This window comes from Leptonotus elevatus, chromosome 1 (assembly GCF_054856555.1).
Source record: "Leptonotus elevatus isolate MCC_2025b chromosome 1, RoL_Lele_1.0, whole genome shotgun sequence".
Lineage (NCBI taxonomy): Eukaryota > Metazoa > Chordata > Actinopteri > Syngnathiformes > Syngnathidae > Leptonotus > Leptonotus elevatus.
Window position 1 is genome coordinate 40,000,790 of NC_141239.1, and position 23,583 is coordinate 40,024,372.

A 23,583-nucleotide genomic window follows, 5' to 3' on the forward strand; every position below is an offset into this window, starting at 1 on the left:
CTTTGATTAGCAGTTTGAGCTTAAATCTAGGAGAATTAGAGTAATATGGTTACCTCTATTTTTATGGCCCCAAAGTCATCATATATTAGTGTCTTACATTGTATCTGCTTGTGCTCATTTTTATTGTAGTGTTTTGTAGTTTTTTCGTTTACCTCATAGCCTGATTTAGAGGGTTGTGTTATTTACGACGTCTTTTGAGTTATGGGGTCTCTATTTTGTCCTCCCTTTAACTTGACGTGTATGAAAAAAATCAGTGGATCTTTGTCAAATGAGGGAGTTTATGTTTAAGAAATTAACCAATGTAGACGAATTAGTAGTTTGAATATGAAAAGGTTTTGAAGTGATAATCAACAGTTTGAATATGAAGAAATCTACCAGAGGAAATCGAGCAAAGTAAGTCTGAAGCAAGCAAGGACAATAATGCATATTCGCCGGATGAAGGTAATTATATTATATTATATCTTTTATTTTAGAAAAATGTAATGTTTGGAGCCCAGTGTTTGCAAAAGAGTATAGATAATATGAATATATGTGAGCTTTTTCCAGGATCATCATGATTCGGCCAGTCATGGGATTCTGGATTGTGGGAAGAGAATATATGTATGCTAGTAAAATGATTCCTTTCAGGATGGTGAAAGGCACAGTTATGCAAATTTAGAACAAATTTAGTCGTGGTAAAAAATTACCTATTATTGAACAAAACCTATTTGAAAAATAAATATTTACAAGCTCTGTCTTATATTAATGAATGAGCGAATGCCATTCAACTCAATCAAAGGCTGGGCTCTATTTTAATGTAAAAAAAATAGATATTTTCCTGTTCCAACAGCACAGGACCTACGGATCTTAACCAAATAACATTTACTAATCCCAACTAACAAAAACTATCAGGGTTTTTCCTCCAAATAAAATTTATGTGAGTTTATGAGAAACTAAAAATGAAAAGTTTCTGCACTCAGGAGAACGGCCCCAGGGGGTCGGAGAGGAAATATTGTGCAGTTCGCTGCACAGAAAGAAGGATGAAGACATCTGGTCTACAAGGCTTCCGGAGACGTGCCAGGCTCAGCTATCTCATCAACTGATGATCATCAATCTTATCACCTCCGACCTGGGAGCCACGTCAGCTGACCCAGTGTTCGGTTCTGGAGCGGCCGTTTCGACATCATTCGACATCGTTTTGACATCATTCAACGGATCAAGTCAAGTGCCTTTTCTTGGGAAATCATTCCACGAAGAGTCACATTTTCGGGCAGAATAATCCCGGTGACAAATCGAAGAATTTGGGTAGTCTACCCCAGATTCTTAAAGAAGAGAAAAACTATTGCGTCACTTTTTTCATTCAACAAAGAACTTCATCACGAGATGGCTTCAAAGAACACATATTCGTCTGCCGATACATTGCGACACTTTTTAATGAACAACATTTTATGTTAAGCCTCACATATGCTACGCTTATTCCACTAAAAATCTTTTAAATGTATCAAATTGTTTTTTAATGTCATATGATTGCTAAACTACCTCCTCTCCTGCTAAAGGGATGTTTTAATGATAATTATTTCCACCACACAACCATTGAAAAAAATGTTTTAATGTGTTGAGCTCTCATGAGCTCAAATGAGGGAATGTTAAGTTATTAACATTGTTTTTCAGTTTCAATTGATATTTTAGCCGTTTTGGATTTAGTTATAGCTGTGGAGCTCAATGAATGGGATTGTCTATTGTATCTGTCTCACTCTCCTGAGAAAATAAGGGAGTGTATATAGTCTGGTACCTGTCTCTGTCGGAAGAGGGGAGGCACAGGCTGATTATTGTTTTTCTCTAATCTGATTTATAGCTATGGGAACTTGCAGAAGGGAGGATAGAGGAATTCTCTTGTATTTACTGAGTTGTAAACAAATGTATTGTGGGCTGATGGGAGGAGACTTTTCGTATTCACCCACTTTCCAATAAATAATGATGTGCCGGAGTAGAGAAGACACAATCTGACCAGAACACGAGGTTTGAGTGTCGTCGATTGTCATCAGAAGCTTCTGTTTTAATGATACCTTTGCAAAGGGACTTCTTCACCAGAATCTCACCATTCAGTTAATTGAACACGCAAAGAGTACAATACTTAATATTGTCTACTCTAACACCGTCCTAAGGGACACCTGTACAATAATTATGCTATCTTGATATGCCACGCCTGTGAGGTGGGATGGATTATCTTGACAAAGGAGAAATGCTCACAAACATAGATTTAGACTCATTTGTGAACAATATTTGCAAAATGACTTTTTGTCTATGTAGAAAAAGTTTTTCTTTAAGTCCAGCTTATGAAAAATGGAAGCAAAAACAAGTGTTGATTGGTGTTTGGTTTCTTATTTCTTATGCAGAAATTTGGATCAATGAGTTTTGATTAAGAAAAAATTGTGAGTGGGTACACTTTTCATATTCACTAATACTAAATAACACATTCTTCCAAAATGAGAAGAAGCGGTGATAAATAGTCCATGAATGATAGCAATTTACCTTCTAACTGTTTTGTGCATGGACCAGACCAAACGTTTCTTTACCTCAACACGACAATTGCAATTTATATTTTTCTCAAATTTCTGCAAATAGAAATTTGTTGGATAAAATCTGTCATTTTACAGGAAATCTATTTGTGCTGATGAACTCTCAGGTGAAAGTAATCATTAATCAGTGTGTGCGGCGGCGGCGCTTAATTGTGGGCGGAGTCTGCAGCTATAAAGAAGTCCTGGTCAAAAAGAACTCAAGCAGAGCCAATCTCCTGTTGTAGCAGAACAGAACTCTTCTTTTGGAACGGCATCCTGTTTGTGCAACCAAACTCTTCTGCGGGTCTTACTTTGTGCCCTTGAAGATTTCAGGATGAGCTGGAAGATGTTTGTTCTGCCCCTGGTGCTGCTGTGCTTGTGGGGGCTCCAAGAGGAAGGAGCGCAATCCTGTAGCTGTTTCCCTATGCATCCCCAGCAGTTGTATTGCCAGACAGATGTTGTTTGTAAGTTGAATGGGACTCCACTTTTAGTATTCCACCCCTCTATTGTATATATATTTTTTAGTTTAATGTAATATGTTCTTCTGTATGTCTTGGCCCATAATCTTCTAACCTGCATGCCACTTTTCTGTTTGTCTTTTCGTTCTAGTTATCAAGACAGATTGTTGGAGTGATGCCTGGAGCACAAGGGAAAGGTGGACTCACAAAGTACAACATCAAACATACCAAGGTAAGATACTTTCTGTATTTCATCTATCTTCATATATGCATGTTAACATGAATCTGTTTTTCAGACCTTCAAGGGTGTTGAAAAGCTTTTTGGAGAAATTTACACTGCACCGAACTCTGCAGCATGTGGAGTCGCTCTGACCAAGGGCATTGAATATCTACTCATGGGTATGAAAGACAAAGTCACCTAATATAAGCCTTTCCTTGTTGAAGGTTTCAACACTGCCTATGCCAGATTTTAGACTTGATTTATTTTACTATATGGCCTATACTTGTTATGGATGTTGTGAGGTTTCAGTTCCCCTCCTGTTGTGTGCAAATGCAGGCAGTCTGACGGCTCACTGCATGTTTACCTGTGTGACTTCCATCAGTCGTGGGATTCCTTGAGCGCCATGCAAAAAAACCTGTTGGCTCTCTACAATAAGGGCTGCGACTGCACGGTAGGAACGCAACTGTAGAATTTTAGCATTGTCGTGTGTGTTAACATGTTTAACTCCCTGTCACCGTAGATAACTGCCTGCGTCTCCTTCCCGTGCTGCATGACCGGCCCGACAGAATGCTTGTGGACCGACTTCTTGCCGGGCAACTTGGGCAGTCGTGACCAGAGTGAAAACTTTGCTTGCATCAAAAGCAGCAAGGGATGTTGTTCCTGGTACAGGGGGGATGGCTGGTCTGCAAAGCGCTACCCTGTTTTAGAAGGCCATTAACTCAAAATAAAACCAATGCAGGTCTCTTTCTCTGATTTGGCACTGTGACTTTTGGCTGCTAGTTTGAATTATCATGAAGTTGTAATGCAACATTACAGATTTAAGGGAGAGGCAGTTTGGATTTCTTGTCTTTCGGTTGTTGATTCAGGACTTTCTAACGGCGCGGAAGGAATTGAGAAATGACTTTCCCCTAAAGTATCAAGTTTTTACTAAAATGGGTTATGAATGTTGCAGATTTTGTGATGGTTTGTTAAAGTTTTAAATGCTTTTCTAAGTGTTATAATGCACTATATTAAATTTTACTTTTTGTTTTCGTGGGGGCGCAGTGCTCCCTGGTCATACCTGAGGCCCATCAGAGTCTAGCAACCTGCATACCAGAAAAGTGGGAAATATGAGTTGTCTCACTCGTATTGTACCAGCTATGGCCTTAAGTGTTCCAGGTGACTGTAAACGGAGGGCTAATAATGAAAATTGTTTTTTGATCCCCAAAATACATTTTGATCTACTTTGTAATTATTTGAACTTTTCCTACATTACACTTAGCATATCTTAAAGTTGGTACTAAATCGTAAAAATGATATTTTTATAATATGTTTTGCCATTCACGGTCTGTCTTTGTGCGGGGTTGCCGTTTTCGAGTGACGTCAGATTGAAGCAACTCTGTGACGACGAGGTACTTTTCCCCCCTTCGACTTTGCAAAAGGATCCTCCCTGTTTTGAGTGGCGTTTCAGTTAACTTTTCCTGCACTGTAAAAATGTTCCTTGTGATTTCACAATACGTAATTGGATAAGAACCCACAACCTCCTGGTTAGAGACATCCACTCCACCACTGAGCCATGCTGCCCTCGGTGCTATTTTGCAGTCACTGCAAGCTGCAGGAAGAAAGCAAAAGCTGTGACGTCGTCTATTATTTCTAGTAATTGAAAAAATTTATATATATCACAAGTTTTACCACAAGTGACCTTCTTCCCTTTAACAATTTCTTAAATTCATTAACGACATATTTTGATTTCATGTCCCAACTCAAACGGAACCAAAAGCTAAGATTTCTTCCCCCCCAGTCACTGATCATTCATATTTTTTCTGATCTAAGCTCTACCAGAAGGGGCGGTTCACAATTTGTAGTTGATTTATATTTCATTAATCACACAAGAAACTTCCAAATATGACCGTGTTGACACTTTTAGAGAAAGTGCCATTTGTTCTACTCTTAGACTCAGAGAAAAGGGAAATGGCGTCTTTAGGTTACATCATGAGACTTACCAATATATAAAATAAATAAAATAATATTATATATATATATCTATATATATATATATATATATATAATGTTACAGGCCTTGTGATATAACAGGGTTTTTTGATTGCATGAATTTACTGTAAAATAACAGTTAAATGCTGTAAAATCCAAGGATGCTGTAGTTTGTAGAAAAAATGTGTTGGGATATTACAGGGGAACTTACATTAAATTACACCAAAAAATAATAATTATTATTGCGAAATGCTGGTAATTTTTTTACAGTGTTTTTTTTTTTTACAGTGAGCTCACAAAACTCTGGAATGCATCAGTAGATCAGACAAAAGACAATGAACAGTTTTGTTCCTTTTGTGTAGACAGATGAACATGAATACTTAAAAGAAAATTCATCATTATTGGATTACTGAATTTGAAGTTTGTGTGTCAATTGCTGTGATTGAAATTAGAATGATTTATGATGTCTCCCAATTAAGCATTTGCTGGTGTGGTGTCAAAACAAAACTGTTCTGCGTACATGTGTATGTCTGTTGAAAACCTTTTTTTTTTTTATTAAATTTAAAAACACATAGGGTAACATACATAAAGTCTGAACACAATATTAGTGTACAACTTCAACAAATTCATATCCTGTGTCAGGGAAGTTGCAAAGGATATAAAATACAAATGAAACAGAAGGATGAAATAAAAGAGAGGATACAATGTAACCCTAGAAAATTAAGTTGTAAAGTTTGCAAAATGAAAAAAATAGATACAAAAAACCCTCAGAATTTTGTTTGTTTGTTTATTATGCAGAATTTTTGATGAAATAATGGTCTATAAGAGAATGAGCAAGCAGTCTTTTCATATTTCCTTATATCAAATAAATAACCAGAACAAATGTGCCCAAATTGTATCTACCGCAAAACAAAAAGTGCAATTGATATCTTTCTCAAATTTCTGCAGGTAAAAACTGGTTGGATAAAATCTATGTCTCATTTCAGACGAGAGGAAATGTTTTTAATTTCGTTGGTGTTGACGCAAGTGTCAGGTGAAAGCAGTCTTCAATCAGTGTTTGCAAGTAACGGCTCTTAATTGTGGGCGAATTCTGCAGCTATAAGGCCCTCTTCGACTGGAGCTCAAGCAGAGCCAACTTCATCTTCTGGAACGGAATCTTGTTTGTACACCCAGAAGCGGCTGTTTGTCTAACTTTGTTTCCTTGAAGATTTCAGGATGATCTGGAAGACGTTTGTGCTGCCCCTGGTGCTGCTGTGCTTGTGGGGGCTCCAAGAGGAAGGAGCGCAAGCCTGTAGCTGTTTCCCGATGCATCCGCAGCAGTTGTATTGCCAAACAGACGTTGTTGGTAAGTTGAACAGGATTCCACTTTCAGTTGTTTTTCTTCCTTTTTTGTCATTATTTTTAAAAATTATGCAGTAGTACTGATTTTGCGAAAGTGTTTTATTCTGTATGTGTATGACAGTTTCCCAATCAAAGGTGAATTTTTCGGGTTTGTATTTCAAACCACATCCAGTGGAATAGTGGACAGTTAATGTTTGTATTTATTTAATTTTTTATGCATTTGTAGTCTAATTTGTCATAAAATGACATTTTAAAGCTAGCAATTGACTTGTCTGTGACATAACAAAGACATTTGAATAAATATATTTGTTTATATGATGCTAAAAAAGCATTTAAAGGTGCGCGAGCCTTTCATGTGGCTTTCCGCTGCTGTCTTGGGGCACCGACTCTTCCAACCTGGATGCCCCTTTGGGTTTGAATGCATCTTTTGAAAACATGTCTTGATGATGATGGTCATGACATGCAGCGTTGGCCTGCTTGCGTGACCTTATTACTTCATAAGAAGATGCCTTAAACCTTTCTCAGTTTGAGGCAATTTCTTGGTTTTCAGAGGTGGCTGATGTTAGTCTTCCAATGACACAACGACATGGCATTGTGGGATTTGGGAATGTCGCTAAAGGGACTCTTGTAGCATGCTTTTGCAATATCACAGACATCAAAATTAACTTTGCTCTCAAGGGTCAGCAATTAAGTTCTTGCTAGAATTTTTTTTGTATGTTAAAAAACAAGTGTTGCACCTTATGTGAAGCATAATGTAAGAAACGTGAAGTTGGGTAAAATAATTTCCCTCAATTGCTGTGTTCACAAGCAAAAATGCGGTGAGGTTAATCTCTGTGAGCAATCATGAGAAAGTAGCTTCACAGTTTAAAAGGATACTTGATTAATTTTGCCATTTTTACGAAAGTTAATATTTTGTCTAGAATAAATTTGAGAACTACTTTTCATGTACAATTACAGTTTTTCTCCATAGGTTTGGCACAATTCTTGAAACCGAGATGACATTTTCAAAACTGCAAGCTCATTTGGCCAAACAGACTTACATTTGTGCACAACTTATCAGTTGATTATCAAAAGCACATATCTATCCCGAAACTGCTCACACATGCGTCACTCCAAGTTCCTTTCCCAAACAAACAGTTGGTACAGTCACATTTGCAAAGATCCTTCTCAATTGCTTTGGCTCATCTGCATTCACTTAGTTATTTGGCCAAAAAGAACTTGGATGATTTTGCACATCTCTTTGAATCATCTGCAAAAGCTCATATCTCTCCCAAAACAGCTCACCTATGTGTCAAAATCGAATTTATATTTCACACAAGTAGTCAGTGCCCCCAAAATGCATCGTCCCTTTGGCATTTTGTGAGCACTAAAAGTAAAAATCATTAGATGTTCTCTTACAACAGCTGACAAAATACAATTATTTATAAAACTGAGGGAAAAAAAGGGATTTTACAAGAGCAGTATTCAAAGTTTGCGGTTTGACATACAGTCAAGGAAATTGCAACCGTTTTTATTCACACAAAGTTACTTACACATTAGAGTGCAACAAAAGCAAGTGTAAGCCAAATTCTGTATATTTATGAAAAACGAAAAAACTAATATCTAAAATCATATCTCGCACACAGCTTAAATGAAGAACCAGTTTCCCTTTTACTAGCCTTCCCCCTCTTGGCTATCATCCTCATTCTCTTGGGCATCCATACGTTGCTCTCTGTTTGGCCAAAGGTTTTCATCTAGATCGCAGCGGATATTTTCCCTTGCAATGTAGCGAGGAAAAAAACGGCGTGAATGTCTCAACCATCCTCTATACCATAGGTGTCAAACTCCGGTCCTCGAGGGCTGCATTCCTGCAGGTTTTGGAGGTTTCCCTCTTCCAACACAAGCTGACTTCAATCAGCACGATCGTTATCAGGCTTATGCAGAGCTTGCTGATGAGCTGATCATATATCAACTGTGTTGGAGAAGGGAAACATCCAAAACCTGCAGTACTCCGGCGCTCGACGGCCCGGAGTTTGACAGCTGAACTTTTTGGTAACCGCTGAATCCGCTGACCAATTGCGCCAAGTTTTTGAATTTCAACACAAGTCAACAATCGTTCAAATTCAAAGGGATATTTTGAAAAACTGTACCACGTCCCTGAGAGGGGTTGAACCGTCAACCTTTCGGTTAACAGCAAAATGCACTGAACTATTGCACCACAGAGACACTGCATGTAGCGGTATTTACAGTTTTTGAATTTTAACACAAGCCAAAACAGAAATTCAGAAAAAATGCAACAGGTCCCTGGGTGGAATTGAACCACCAATGTTTCAGTTAACAGCCCTATGCGCTAAATTATTACAGAGACACTGCTAATAGCAATATTTACAGTTATTGAATTTATACACATAAGCCAAAAAGCGTTCAAATTCAAAGGGAAATTCTGAAAAAATTGACCACGTCCCTGAATGGGCTCGAACCACCAACATTTAATTTAACAGCCGAACGCACCAACCTTATGCGCCACAGAGACCTTGCAACTAGCGATATTTACAGTTTTTGAATTTCAACACATAAGCCAACAAACTTTGAAACCTGAAAAAGTGTATCACGTCTCTGAGTGAGCTTGAACCACCAACCTATCGGTTAATAGCCCAAGGCACCAACCTATTGCAGCACAGAGACACTGCAAGTAGCGTTATTTACAGTTTTTGAATTTCAACACATAAGCCAAAAAGCGTTCAAAGGGAAATTCTGTACCACTCTCCAGAGTTAGCTCGAAACACCAACCTTTCGGTTAACAGCCGAATGTGCACCACAGAGACACAGCAAGTAATGATATTTAAAGTATTTTAATTTCAACACATAAGCAAAAAAACAATCAAATTCACAGGGAAATTCTGAAAAACTATACATCTTCCCAGGGTGGGCTCGAACCACCAACCTTTAGATTAAAAGCCAAATGTGCTGACCTATTGCGCCACAGAGAAACTGCAAGAAACAATATTTACAGTTTTTTAAATTCAACAAATCTTTTTATTTCCTATTATTGATTAAGATTGGGAATTCTCCAAAAACTCCTTCGAGCCGGATTTTAACCAGCGACCTAAGGAATTCAACAGAGACCCTGAGTTAGAGAAAACATTTTTTATTTCCTATTATTGATTAAGATTGGTAATTCTCCAAAAAGTCCTTCGAGCCGGAGTTGAACCAGCGACCTAAGGATTTCAATTAAAACCTTCTGCAGTCCTCCGCTCTACCAACTGAGCTATCGAAGGTTGCTTTGTCTTCTCAAGAACATCTGAGGAATGAATTAGCCACAAATCATTTTATTTCCTATTATTGATAAAGATTGGGAATTCTCCAAAAACTCCTTCGAGCCGGATTTTAACCAGCGACCCAAGGAATTCAACAGAAATCCTGAGTTGGAGAAATTTATTTTTATTTCCTATTTGTGATTAAGATCGGGAATTCTCCAAAAACTCCTTCGAGCTGGAGTTGAACTAGCGACCTGAGGATTTCAACCAAGACCTTTACAGTCTTCCGCTCTAACAACTGAGCTATCGAAGGTTACTGTGTCTTCTCAAGAACATCTGAGGAATGAATTAGCCACAATTTTTTTTATTTCCTATTTGTGATTAAGATTGGTAATTCTCCAAAAAATCCTTCTAGCCGGAGTCGACCCAGCGACCTAAGGATTTCAGCTGAGACCTTCTACAGTCCTCCGCTCTACCAACTAAGCTATCGAAGGTTGCTTTGTCTTCTCAAGAACATCTGAGGAATGAATTAGCCACAAATCATTTTATTTCCTATTATTGATAAAGATTGGGAATTCTCCAAAAACTCCTTCGAGCCGGATTTTAACCAGCGACCCAAGGAATTCAACAGAAATCCTGAGTTGGAGAAATTTATTTTTATTTCCTATTTGTGATTAAGATTGGGAATTCTCCAAAAACTCCTTCGAGCTGGAGTTGAACTAGCGACCTGAGGATTTCAACCAAGACCTTTACAGTCTTCCGCTCTAACAACTGAGCTATCGAAGGTTACTGTGTCTTCTCAAGAACATCTGAGGAATGAATTAGCCACAATTTTTTTTATTTCCTATTTGTGATTAAGATTGGTAATTCTCCAAAAAATCCTTCTAGCCGGAGTCGACCCAGCGACCTAAGGATTTCAGCTGAGACCTTCTACAGTCCTCCGCTCTACCAACTAAGCTATCGAAGGTTGCTTTGTCTTCTCAAGAACGTCTGAGGAATGAATTAGCCACAAATCTTTTTATTTCCTATTTGTGATTAAGATTGGTAATTCTCCCAAAACTCATTCGAGCTTATTAGAACCAGCATCCTAAGAATTTCAACGGAGACCTTTTACAGTCCTCCGCTCTACCAACTGAGCTATCGAAGGTTGCTGTGTCTCCGAAAGAAGATCTGAGGAATGAATTAGCCACAAATCTTTTTATTTCCTATTTGTGATTAAGATTGGGAATTCTCCAAAAAAACTCCTCAGAGATTAGAACCAGCGACCTAAGGATTTCTACAGTCCTCCGCGCTACCAACTGAACTATCGAAGGTTGCTGTGTCTCCGAATAAACATCTGAGGAATGAATTAGCCACAAATCTTTTTATTTCCTATTTGTGATTAAGATTGATAATTCTCCAAAAACTCCTTCGAGCCGGAGTTGAACCAGCGACCTAAGGATTTCAGCTGAGACCTTCTACAGTCCTCCGCTCTACCAACTGAGCTATCGAAGGTTGCTGTGTCTTATCAAGAACATCTAAGGAATGGGGATAGCAAAGTATAACTCCTCAACTTGCAACTGTGAAATTTTTACATTTGTATATTTAGATGAGTTGGAGAAATGCATTTTAGTTTCCTATTTGTGATTAAGATTGGGCATTCTCCAAAAACTCCTTAGAGCTGGAGTTGAACAGCGACCTAAGGATTTCAAACAAAACCTTCTACAGTCCTCCGCGCTACCAACTGAACTATCGAAGGTTGCTGTGTCTCTTAAAGGACATCTGAGGAATGAATAAGCCACAAATCTTTTTATTTCCTATTTGTGATTAAGATTGGTAATTTTCCAAAAACTCCTTCGAGCCAGAGTCAAACCAGCAACCTAAGGATTTCAGCTGAGACCTTCTACAGTCCTCCGCACTACCAACTGAGCTATCGAAGGCTGCTGTGTATTATCAAGAACATCTGAGGAATGGGGATAACAAAGTATAACTCGTCAATGAGCAACTGGGACATTTTTAAATTTGTATATTTAGATGAGTTGGAGAAATGTATTTTTATTTCCGATATGTGATTAAGTTTGGGAATTCTCCAAAAATTGCTTCCAGCTGGAGTCGAACCAGCGACCTAAGGATTTCAGCTTAGACCTGCTACAGTCCTCCGCTCTACCAACTGAGCTATCGAAGGATGCTATGTCTTCTCAAGAACATCTGAGGAATGAATTAGCGACAAATCTTTTTATTTCCTATTATTGATTAAGATTGGCAATTCTCCAAAAACTCCTTCGAGCCGCAGTTGAACCAGCGACCTAATGATTTCAACCGAAACCTTCGACAGTCCTCCGCTCTACCAACTGAGCTATCGAAAGTTGCTATGTCTTCTCAAGAACATCTGAGGAATGAATTAGCCACAAATCTTTTTATTTCCTATTATTGATTAAGATTGGGAATGCTCCAAAAAACTCCTCAGAGATTTGAACCAGCGACCTGAGGATTTCAACAGAGACTTTCTACAGTCCTCCGCGCTGCCATCTGAACTATCGAAGGTTGCTGTTTCTCCTAAAGAACATCTGAGGAATTAATTAGCCACAAATCTTTTTATTTATTTTTTGTGATTAAGATTGGTAATTCTCCAAAAACTCCTTCGAGCCGGAGTCGAACCAGCGACCTAAGGATTTCAGCTGAGACCTTCTACAGTCCTCCACTCTACCAACTGAGCTATCGATGGTTGCTGTGTATTATCAAGAACATCTGAGGAATGGGGGTAACAAAGTATAACTCAACAAGCAACTGTGAAATTTTTAAATTTGTATATTTAGTTGAGTTGGAAATTTTTTATTTTATTTCCTATTTATGATTAAGATTGGGAATTCTCCCAAAACTCTTTCAAACCGGATTTGAAACAGCAACCTAAAGATTTCAACGGAGACCTTCTACAGCCCTCCGCGCTACCAACTGAGCTGTGGAAGGTTGCTGTGTCTTCTCAAGAACATCTGAGGAATGAATTAGCCACAAATCTTTTTATTTCCTATTATTGATTAAGATTGGGAATTCTCCAAAAAAAACCCTGAGCCAGGTTTGAACCAACGACCTAAGGATTTTAACCAAAACCTTCTACAGTCCTCCGCTCTACCAACTGCGCTACCCAAGGTTCCTGAGTCTTCTCAAGAACATCTGAGGAATGGGGATAACAAAGTATAACTCGTCAACGAGCAACTTTGACATTTTTAAATTTGTATATTTAGATGAGTTGGAGAAATGTATTTTAATTTCCTATTTGTGATTAAGATTGGGAATTCTCCAAAAAATCCTTCGAGCCGGAGTCGAAACAGCGACCTAAGGATTTCAGCTGAGACCTTCTGCAGTCATCTGCTCTACCAACTGAGCTATCGCAGGTTAGTGTGTTTTCTAAAGAACATCTGAGGAATGAATTAGCCACAAATCTTTTTATTTCCTATTTGTGATTAAGATTGGTAATTCTCCAAAAACTCCTTCGAGCCGCAGTCGAACCAGCGACCTAAGGATTTCAGCTGAGACCTTCTACAGTCCTCCGCTCTACCAACTGAGCTATCGAAGGATTCTCTGTCTTCTCAAGAACATCTGAGGAATGAATTAGCCACAAATCTTTTTATTTCCTATTATTGATTAAGATTGGGAATTCTCCAAAAACTCCTTCGAGCCACAGTTGAACCAGCGACCTAATGATTTCAACCGAAACCTTCTACAGTCCTCCGCTCTACCAACTGAGCTATCGAAAGTTGCTGTGTCTTCTCAAGAACATCTAAGGAATGGGGATAACAAAGTATAACTCCTCAACTTGCATTGGTGAAATTTTTACATTTCTATATTTAGATGAGTTGGAGAAATGTATTTTAATTTCCTATTTGTGATTAAGATTGGGAATTCTCCAAAAATTCCTTCGAGCTGGAGTTGAACCAGCGACCTAAGGATTACAAACAAAACCTTCTACAGTCCTCCGCTCTACCAACTGAGCTATCGAAGGTTGCTGTGTCTTCTCAAGAACATCTGAGGAATGAATTAGCCACAAATCTTTTTATTTCCTAATATTGATTAAGATTGGGAATTCTCCAAAAAACTCCTCAGAGATTTGAACCAGCGACCTGAGGATTTCAACAGACTTTCTACAGTCCTCCGCGCTGCCAACTGAACTATCGAAGGTTGCTGTTTCTCCTAAAGAACATCTGAGGAATGAATTAGCCACAAATATTTTTATTTCTTTTTTGTGATTAAGATTGGTAATTTTCCAAAAACTCCTTCGAGCCGGAGTTGAACCAGCGACCTAAAGATTTCAGCTGAGACCTTCTACAGTCCTCCACTCTACCAACTGAGCTATCGATGGCTGCTGTGTATTATCAAGAACATCTGAGGAATGGGGGTAACAAAGTATAACTCGTCAACAAGCAACTGTGAAATTTTTAAATTTGTATATTTAGTTGAGTTGGAAAAATATAATTTTATTTCCTATTTATGATTAAGATTGGGAATTCTCCCAAAACTCTTTCAAGCCGGATTTGAAACAGCGACCTAAGGATTTCAACGGAGACCTCCTACAGTCCTCCGCTCTACCAACTGAGCTATGGAAGGTTGCTGTTTCTTCTCAAGAACATCTGAGGAATGAATTAGCCACAAATCTTTTTATTTCCTATTATTGATTAAGATTGGGAATTCTCCAAAAAACCCTCCGAGCCAGGTTTGAACCAACAACCTAAGGATTTTAACCAAAACCTTCTACATTCCTCCGCTCTACCAACTGCGCTACCAAAGGTTCCTGAGTCTTCTCAAGAACATCTGAGGAATGGAGATAACAAAGTATAACTCGTCAACGAGCAACTTTGACATTTTTAAATTTGTATATTTAGATGAGTTGGAGAAATGTATTTTAATTTCCTATTTGTGATTAAGATTGGGAATTCTCCAAAAAATCCTTCGAGCCGGAGTCGAAACAGCGACCTAAGGATTTCAGCAGAGACCTTCTGCAGTCATCTGCTCTACCAACTGAGCTATCGCAGGTTGCTGTGTTTTCTAAAGAACATCTGAGGAATTAATTAGCCACAAATCTTTTTATTTCGTATTTGTGATTAAGATTGGTAATTCTCCAAAAAACTCCTCAGAGCCAGATTTGAACCAGCGACCGAAAGAGTTCAACAGAGACTTTCTACAGTCCTCCACGCTACCAACTTAGCTATCGAAGATTGCTGTGTCTCCTAAAGAACATCTGAGGAATGAATTAGCCACAAATCTTTTTATTTCCTATTTGTGATTAAGATTGAAATTCTCCAAAAACTCATTCGAGCCGGAGTCGAACCAGCGACCTAAGGATTTCAGCTGAGACCTTTCCACAGTCCTCCGCTCTACCAACTGAGCTATCAAAGGATGCTCTGTCTTCTCAAGAACATCTGAGGAATGAATTAGCCATAAATCTGTTTATTTCCTATTATTGAAAAAGATTGGTAATTCTCCAAAAACTCCTTCGAGCCGCAGTTGAACCAGCGACCTAATGATTTCAACCAAAACCTTCTACAGTCCTCCGCTCTACCAACTGAGCTATCGAAAGTTGCTGTGTCTTCTCAAGAACATCTAAGGAATGGGGATAGCAAAGTATAACTCCTCAACTTGCATTGGTGAAATGTTTACATTTGTATATTTAGATGATTTGGAGAAATGTATTTTAATTTCCTATTTGTGATTAAGATTGGGAATTCTCCAAAAACTCCTTCGTGCTGGAGTTGAACCAGCGACCTAAGGATTTCAAACAAAACCTTCTACAGTTCTCCGCTCTACCAACTGAGCTATCGAAGTTTGCTGTGTCTTCTCAAGAACATCTGAGGAATGAATTAGCCACAAATCTTTTTATTTCCTATTATTGATTAAGATTGGGAATTCTCCAAAACCCCCTTTGAGCCGGGTTTGAACCAACGACCTAACGATTTTAACCGAGACCTTCTACACTGCTCCGCTCAACCAACTGCGCTACCCAAGGTTCCTGAGTCTTCTCAAGAACGTCTGAGGAATGGGGATAACAAAGTATAACTCGTAAATGAGCAACTTTGACATTTTTAAATTTGTATATTTAGATGAGTTGGAGAAATGTATTTTAATTTCCTATTTGTGATTAACTTTGGGAATTCTCCAAAAACTCCTTCGAGCCGGAGTCAAACCAGCGACCTAAGGATATCAGCTGAGACCTTCTACAGTCCTCCGCTCTGCCAACTGAGCTATCGAAGGTTGCTGTATCTTCTCAAGAACATCTGAGGAATGAATTAGCCACAAATCTTTTTATTTCCTAATATTGATTAAGATTGGGAATTCTCCAAAATACTCCTCAGAGATTTGAACCAGCGACCTGAGGATTTCAACAGAGACTTTCTACAGTCCTCCGCGCTACCAACTGAACTATCGAAGGTTGCTGTTTCTCCTAAAGAACATCTGAGGAATTATTTTGCCACAAATCTTTTTATTTCCTATTTGCGATTAAGATTGGTAATTCTCCAAAAACTCCTTCGAGCCGGAGTTGAACCAGCGACCTAAGGATTTCAGCTGAGACCTTCTACAGTCCTCCGTTCTACCAACTGAGCTATCTAAGGTTGCTGTGTCTCCTAAAGAACATCTGAGGAATGAATTCGCCACAAATCTTTTTATTTCCTATTATTGATTAAGATTGGGAATTCTCCAAAAAACTTCTCAGAGCCGGATTTGAACCAGCGACTTAAGTATTTCAGTTGAGACATTCTTCAGTCCTCTGCTCTACCAACTGAGCTATCGAAGGTTGCTGTGTCTCCTAAAGAACATCTGAGGAATGAATTAGCCACAAATCTTTTTATTTCCTATTTGTGATTAAGATTGGTAATTCTCCAAAAACTCCTTCGAGCCGCAGTCGAACCAGCGACCTAAGGATTTCAGCTGAGAACTTCTACAGTTCTCCGGTCTACCAACTGAGCTATCGAAGGATGCTCTATCTCCTAAAGAACATCTGAGGAATGAATTAGCCATAAATCTTTATATTTCCTTTTATTGTATAAGATTGGGAATTCTCCAAAAACTCCTCCGAGCCGCAGTTGAACCAGCGACCTAATGATTTCAACCAAAACCTTCTACAGTCCTCCGCTCTACCAACTGAGCTATCGAAAGTTGCTGTGTCTTCTCAAGAACATCTAAGGAATGGGGATAGCAAAGTATAACTCCTCAACTTGCATTGGTGAAATTTTTACATTTGTATATTTAGATGATTTGGAGAAATGTATTTTAATTTCCTATTTGTGATTAAGATTGGGAATTCTCCAAAAAATCCTTTGAGCTGGAGTTGAACCAGCGACCTAAGGATTTCAAACAAAACCTTCTACAGTCCTCCGCTCTACCAACTGAGCTATCGAAGTTTGCTGTGTCTTCTCAAGAACATCTGAGGAATGAATTAGCCACAAATCTTTTTATTTCCTATTATTGATTAAGATTGGGAATTCTCCAAAAAACCCTTCGAGCCGGGTTTGAACCAACGACCTAAAGATTTTAACCGAGACCTTCTACACTGCTCCGCTCAACCAACTGCGCTACCAAAGGTTCCTGAGTCTTCTCAAGAACGTCTGAGGAATGGGGATAACAAAGTATAACTCGTAAATGAGCAACTTTGACATTTTTAAATTTGTATATTTAGATGAGTTGGAGAAATGTATTTTAATTTCCTATTTGTGATTAAGATTGGGAATTCTCCCAAAACTCTTTCAAGCCGGATTTGAAACAGCGACCTAAGGATTTCAACGGAGACGTTCTACAGTCCTCCGCTCTACCAACTGAGCTATGGAAGTTTGCTGTGTCTTCTCAAGAACATCTGAGGAATGAATTAGCCACAAATCTTTTTATTTCCTATTATTGATTAAGATTGGGAATTCTCCAAAAAACCCTCCGAGCCAGGTTTGAACCAACGACCTAAGGATTTTAACCAAAACCTTCTACAGTCCTCCGCTCTACCAACTGCGCTACCTAAGGTTGCTGTTTCTCCTAAAAAAAATCTGAGGAATGAATTAGCCACAAATCTTTTTATTTCCTATCATTGATTAAGATTGGGAATTCTCCAAAAAACTCCTCAGAGATTTGAACCAGCGACCTAAGGATTTCAACAGAGACTTTTTACAGTGCTCCGCTCTACCAACTGAGCTATCGAAGATTGCTGTGTCTCCTAATGAACATCTGAGGAATGAATTAGCCACAAATCTTTTTATTTCCTGTTTGTGATTAAGATTGGTAATTCTCCAAAAACTCCTTCGAGCCCGAGTCGAACCAGCGACCTAAGGATATCAGCTGAGACCTTCTACAGTCCTCCCATCTACCAACTGAGCTATCGAAGGCTGCTATGTGTGCTCAAGAACATCTGAGGAATGGGGATAACAAAGTATAACTCAACGAGCAACTGTGACATTTTTAAATTTGTATATTTAGATGAGTTGGAGAAATGTATTTAATTTCCTATTTGTGATTAAGAATGGGAATTCTCCAAAAAATCATTCGAGCCGGAGTCAAAACAGCGACATAAGGATTTCAGCAGAGACCTTCTGCAGTCATCCGCTCTACCAACTGAGCTATCGAAGGTGTGCTGTGTCTTCTCAAGAACATCTGAGGAATGAATTAGCCACAAATATTTTTATTTCCTATTATTGATTAAGATTGGGAATTCTCCAAAAAACTCCTCAGAGTTGAACCAGCGACCTAAGGATTTCAACAGAAACTTTCTACAGTCCTCCATGCTACCAACTGAACTATCGAAGGTTGCTGTGTCTCCTAAAGAACATCTGAGGAATGAATTAGCCACAAATCTTTTTATTTCCTATTATTGATTAAGATTGGGAATTCTCCCAAAACTCATTCAAGCTTATTTGAACCAGCATACTAAGGATTTCAATGGAGACCTTCTACAGTCCTCCGCTCTACCAACTGAGCTCCCCAAGGTTGCTGAGTCTTCTCAAGAACATCTGAGGAATGGGGATAACAAAGTATAACTCGTCAACTCGCATCTGTGAGATTTTTAAAATTTGTATATTTAGATGAGTTAGAGAAATGTATTTTTATTTCCTATTATTGATTAAGATTGGGAATTCTCCAAAAACTCCTTTGAGCCGGAGTCAAACCAGCGACCTAAGGATATCAGCTGAGACATTCTACAGACCTCCACTCTACCAACTGAGCTATCGAAGGTTGCTGTGACTTCTCAAGAACATCTGAGGAATGAATTAACCACAAATCTTTTTATTTCATATTATTGATTAAGATTGGGAATTCTCCAAAAACTCCTTCGAGCCGCAGCTGAACCAGCTACCTAAGGATTTCAACCGAAACCTTCTACAGTGCTCCGCTCTACCAACTGAGCTATCGAAGGTTGCTGTACCTTCTCAAGAATATTTGAGGAATGAATTAGACACAAATCTTTTTATTTGCTATTACTGATTAAGATTGGGAATTCTCCAAAAACTCCTTCGAGCCTGATTTGAACCACCATCCTAAGGATTTCAACCGAGACCTTCTGCAGTCCTCTTCTCAACCAAGTGAGCCATCGAAGGTTGCTGTGTGTTCTAAAGAATATCTGAGGAATGGGGATAACAAAGTATAAATCGTAAAAGAGCAACTGTGACATTTTTTATTTTATTTTTATTTTAATTTCCTATTTGTGATTAAGATTGGGAATTCTCCAAAAATTCCTTCGAGCCGCAGTTGAACCAGCGACCTAATGATTTCAACCGAAACTTTCTACAGTCCTCCGCTCTACCAACTGAGCTATCGAAAGTTGCTGTGTATTCTCAAGAACATCTAAGGAATGGGGATAACAAAGTATAACTCTTCAACTTGCATTGGTGAAATTTTTACATTTGTATATTTAGATGAGTTGGAGAAATGTATTTTAATTTCCTATTTGTGATTAAGATTGGGAATTCTCCAAAAACTCCTTTGAGCTGGAGTTGAACCAGCGACCTAAGGATTTCAAACAAAACCTTCTACAGTCCTCCGCTCTACCAACTGAGCTATCGAAGGTTGCTGTGTCTTCTCAAGAACATCTGAGGAATGAATTAGCCACAAATCTTTTTATTTCCTAATATTGATTAAGATTGGGAATTCTCCAAAAAACTCCTCAGAAATTTGAACCAGCGACCTGAGGATTTCAACAGAGACTTTCTACAGTCCTCCGCACTGCCAACTGAACTATCGAAGGTTGCTGTTTCTCCTAAAGAACATCTGAGGAATGAATTAGCCACAAATCTTTTTATTTCTTTTTTGTGATTAAAATTGGTAATTCTCCAAAAACTCCTTCGAGCCGGAGTCAAACCAGCGACCTAAGGATTTCAGCTGAGACCTTCTACAGTCCTCCACTCTACGAACTGAGATATCGATGATTGCTGTGTATTATCAAGAACATCTGAGGAATGGGGGTCACAAAGTATAACTCGTCAACAAGCAACTGTGAAATTTTTTAATTTGTATATTTAGTTGAGTTGGAAAAATTTAATTTTATTTCCTATTTATGATTAAGATTGGGAATTCTCCCAAAACTCTTTCAAGCCGGATTTGAAACAGCGACCTAAGGATTTCAACGGAGACCTTCTACAGTCCTCCGCTCTACCAACTGAGCTATGGAAGGTTGCTGTGTCTTCTCAAGAACATCTGAGGAATGAATTAGCCACAAATCTTTTTATTTCCTATTATTGATTAAGATTGGGAATTCTCCAAAAAACCCTCCGAGCCAGGTTCGAACCAACGACCTAAGGATTTTAACCAAAACCTTCTACAGTCCTCCGCTCTACCAACTGCGCTATCGAAGGTTGCTGTTTCTCCTAAAAAACATCTGAGGAATGAATTAGCCACAAATCTTTTTATTTCCTATCATTGATTAAGATTGGGAATTCTCCAAAAAACTCCTCAGAGATTTGAACCAGCGACTTAATGATTTCAACAGAGACTTTTTACAGTCCTCCGCTCTACCAACTGAGCTATCGAAGATTGCTGTGTCTCCTAATGAACATCTGAGGAATGAATTAGCCACAAATCTTTTTATTTCCTATTTGTGATTAAGATTGGTAATTCTCCAAAAACTCCTTCGAGCCGGAGTCGAACCAGCGACCTAAGGATATCAGCTGAGACCTTCTACAGTCCTCCGCTCTACCAACTGAGCTGTCGAAGGCTGCTTTGTGTGCTCAAGAACATCTGAGGAATGGGGATAACAAAGTATAACTCGTCAACGAGCAACTGTGACATTTTTAAATTTGTATATTTAGATGAGTTGGAGAAATGTATTTTTATTTCCGATATGTGATTAAGTTTGGGAATTCTCCAAAAACTCCTTCGAGCCGGAGTCGAACCAGCGACCTAAGGATATCAGCTGAGACCTTCTACAGTCCTCCGCTCTACCAACTGAGCTATCGAAGGTTGCTGTGTCTCCTAAAAAACATCTGAGGAATGAATTAGCCACAAATCTTTTTATTTCCTATCATTGATTAAGATTGGGAATTCTCCAAAAAACTCCTCAGAGATTTGAACCAGCGACTTAATGATTTCAACAGAGACTTTTTACAGTCCTCCGCTCTACCAACTGAGCTATCGAAGATTGCTGTGTCTCCTAATGAACATCTGAGGAATGAATTAGCCACAAATCTTTTTATTTCCTATTTGTGATTAAGATTGGGAATTCTCCAAAAAATCCTTCGAGCCGGAGTCGAAACAGCGACATAAGGATTTCAGCTGAGACCTTCTGCAGTCATCCGCTCTACCAACTGAGCTATCGAAGGTTTGCTGTGTCTTCTCAAGAACATCTGAGGAATGAATTAGCCACAAATCTTTGTATTTCCTTTTTGTGATTAAGATTGGTAATTCTCCAAAAACTCCTTCGAGCCGGAGTTGAACCAGCGACTTAAGGATTTCAACCAAAACCTTCTACAGTCCTCCGCTCTACCAACTGAGCTATCGAAGGTTACTGTGTCTTCTCAAGAACATCTGAGGAATGAATTAGCCACAAATCTTTTTATTTCCTATTATTGATTAAGATTGGGAATTCTCCAAAAACTCCTTCGAGCCGCAGTTGAACCAGCGACCTACGGATTTCAACCGAAACCTTCTACAGTGCTCCGCTCTACCAACTGAGCTATCGAAGGTTGCTGTACCTTCTCAAGAATATTTGAGGAATGAATTAGACACAAATCTTTTTATTTCCTATTACTGATTAAGATTGGGAATTCTCCGAAAACTTCTTCGTGCCTGATTTGAACCACCATCCTAAAGATTTCAACCGAGACCTTCTACAGTCCTCTTCTCAACCATGTGAGCCATCGAAGGGCGCTGTATGTTCTAAAGAATATCTGAGGAATGGGGATAACAAAGTATAAATCGTAAAAGAGCAACTGTGACATTTTTTAATTTGTATATTTAGATGAGTTAGAGAAATGTATTTTTATTTCCTATTATTGATTAAGATTGGGATTTCTCCAAAAACTCCTTCGAGCCGGATTTGAACCAGCGACATAAGGATTTCAACAGAGACCTTCTGCAGTCCTCCGCTCTACCAACTGAGCTAGCGAAGGTTGCTGTGGCTTCTCAAGAACATCTGAGGAATGGGAATAACAAAGTATAAATCGTCAACAAGCAACTGGAAAGGAAATGATTCAAGGAATTCACTCTGGGGTAACAGAACATAAAATTAATCTATATGCCGATGATATTTTACTTACTTTATTTAGAAAAGCCTGCTATTTCGTTAGGGGAAGTATTTAACTTAATAACTAAATTCTCACAGTTATCAGACTATTCTATTAACTGGACAAAATCAACACTTCTACCTATTACAGAAAATTCATGGAACCCTGCAAGCCAGGACCCATACTACTCATTTCCTATAGGTAATTTAAAATACTTAGGCATAAAAATCTCACCTAAATTAACTGATTTAGTTAATTTAAATTTCACTCCACTTCTGGATAGCATTTATAGTGACTTGGAGCGCTGGAATAATCTTCCTATTTCTCTAATAGGACGAATAGCCACTATTAAAATGAAAGTTTTACCCAAAATAAACTATTTTTTCTCAATGATTCCATTTAAACCTACGGCTAACTGGTTCCAGTTGTTGGACTCAGCCGTTACAAAATTTTACTGGAAAAAAAAAAGAAGCAAAGATTAGTCTATCTACTCTTCAGAAAAATAAATCCAAAGGAGGTCTAGAGGCACCAAATTGTATGCACTATTATATAGCCAACCAGCTACAATATATTATTTTATGGGCACAACCCAATAGAGATACTAACTGTTGGCTGGAACTAGAACAGAAGGATTGTAATAACCTCAGACTCCTAGATTTGTAACTAATGGTTGTGTTTCTATAGTCAGGAACCCGGCTGCTGCCAGCGGGATCGAGCGGATTCACCTCCGATGGGCACCAGGGGTTGATATTCGGATTCACGGCATGCCAGTGGGTTAATTCTGTGGGTGCTGTCCCCCCTGGCTGGGCGTGGGCGGGTCTGCCCCTCTGTTGGCTGCTGGGTGGCGGCTGCGTCTTGGCCGTTCCCTGGGTCTCTTGGGGGGTGCTGCGTTGCGGGGCTTTCCCTGGTGTCGGGGGCGGCGCCGTTCCGGCGCGGTCCGTCGCTCTGGGCCCGGCGACGCGGTTCGGGGAATGTGGGCCGCCGGGGGGCCCGGTGGTTCCCTCTCCCCTCCCCCTTCCTCCCCCTTGCTGCCTCTCCCTCCTCGCCTCTCCCCGCCCGTCCTCCGCCTCCCTGTCCCTTCTCCCTCGTCACCCTTCCTCCTCCTCTCCCCCTCTCTTTGCGTCCCTGCCGCTGCCCCCTGCCCTTCTTGTCGTCCCC

General features: G+C 39.2%; 1 protein-coding gene and 11 non-coding genes across 12 annotated transcripts; 1 reads left to right on the forward strand and 11 right to left on the reverse strand.

The window, feature by feature from the left end:
• Window positions 1-2,871: 2,871 nt before the first annotated feature.
• Window positions 2,872-3,933, forward strand: LOC147182096 (metalloproteinase inhibitor 2-like). Its single transcript, XM_086080216.1, has 5 exons — window positions 2,872-3,010; window positions 3,157-3,227; window positions 3,292-3,408; window positions 3,556-3,666; window positions 3,736-3,933. Exons 1-5 carry the CDS (start codon window positions 2,872-2,874, stop codon window positions 3,931-3,933), a joined length of 636 nt encoding a protein of 211 aa, XP_085936342.1.
• A 5,763-nt stretch (window positions 3,934-9,696) lies between these two features.
• Window positions 9,697-9,784, reverse strand: trnac-gca (transfer RNA cysteine (anticodon GCA)). Its single transcript is given in 2 exon segments — window positions 9,697-9,732; window positions 9,748-9,784. It is a non-coding gene; the product is annotated as a tRNA-Cys (tRNA).
• Window positions 9,785-11,169: 1,385 nt separating this feature from the next.
• trnay-gua (transfer RNA tyrosine (anticodon GUA)) lies at window positions 11,170-11,257 on the reverse strand. Its single transcript is given in 2 exon segments — window positions 11,170-11,205; window positions 11,221-11,257. It is a non-coding gene; the product is annotated as a tRNA-Tyr (tRNA).
• A 1,971-nt stretch (window positions 11,258-13,228) lies between these two features.
• On the reverse strand, window positions 13,229-13,316 carry trnay-gua (transfer RNA tyrosine (anticodon GUA)). Its single transcript is given in 2 exon segments — window positions 13,229-13,264; window positions 13,280-13,316. It is a non-coding gene; the product is annotated as a tRNA-Tyr (tRNA).
• Window positions 13,317-13,654: 338 nt separating this feature from the next.
• On the reverse strand, window positions 13,655-13,742 carry trnay-gua (transfer RNA tyrosine (anticodon GUA)). The gene is given in 2 exon segments: window positions 13,655-13,690; window positions 13,706-13,742. It is a non-coding gene; the product is annotated as a tRNA-Tyr (tRNA).
• A 1,302-nt stretch (window positions 13,743-15,044) lies between these two features.
• On the reverse strand, window positions 15,045-15,133 carry trnah-gug (transfer RNA histidin (anticodon GUG)). Its single transcript is given in 2 exon segments — window positions 15,045-15,080; window positions 15,097-15,133. It is a non-coding gene; the product is annotated as a tRNA-His (tRNA).
• Window positions 15,134-15,897: 764 nt separating this feature from the next.
• trnay-gua (transfer RNA tyrosine (anticodon GUA)) lies at window positions 15,898-15,985 on the reverse strand. The gene is given in 2 exon segments: window positions 15,898-15,933; window positions 15,949-15,985. It is a non-coding gene; the product is annotated as a tRNA-Tyr (tRNA).
• Window positions 15,986-19,686: 3,701 nt separating this feature from the next.
• On the reverse strand, window positions 19,687-19,774 carry trnay-gua (transfer RNA tyrosine (anticodon GUA)). The gene is given in 2 exon segments: window positions 19,687-19,722; window positions 19,738-19,774. It is a non-coding gene; the product is annotated as a tRNA-Tyr (tRNA).
• A 1,056-nt stretch (window positions 19,775-20,830) lies between these two features.
• trnay-gua (transfer RNA tyrosine (anticodon GUA)) lies at window positions 20,831-20,918 on the reverse strand. Its single transcript is given in 2 exon segments — window positions 20,831-20,866; window positions 20,882-20,918. It is a non-coding gene; the product is annotated as a tRNA-Tyr (tRNA).
• A 157-nt stretch (window positions 20,919-21,075) lies between these two features.
• Window positions 21,076-21,163, reverse strand: trnay-gua (transfer RNA tyrosine (anticodon GUA)). Its single transcript is given in 2 exon segments — window positions 21,076-21,111; window positions 21,127-21,163. It is a non-coding gene; the product is annotated as a tRNA-Tyr (tRNA).
• A 453-nt stretch (window positions 21,164-21,616) lies between these two features.
• trnay-gua (transfer RNA tyrosine (anticodon GUA)) lies at window positions 21,617-21,704 on the reverse strand. Its single transcript is given in 2 exon segments — window positions 21,617-21,652; window positions 21,668-21,704. It is a non-coding gene; the product is annotated as a tRNA-Tyr (tRNA).
• Window positions 21,705-22,223: 519 nt separating this feature from the next.
• On the reverse strand, window positions 22,224-22,311 carry trnac-gca (transfer RNA cysteine (anticodon GCA)). Its single transcript is given in 2 exon segments — window positions 22,224-22,259; window positions 22,275-22,311. It is a non-coding gene; the product is annotated as a tRNA-Cys (tRNA).
• Between the last annotated feature and the right edge of the window lie 1,272 nt (window positions 22,312-23,583).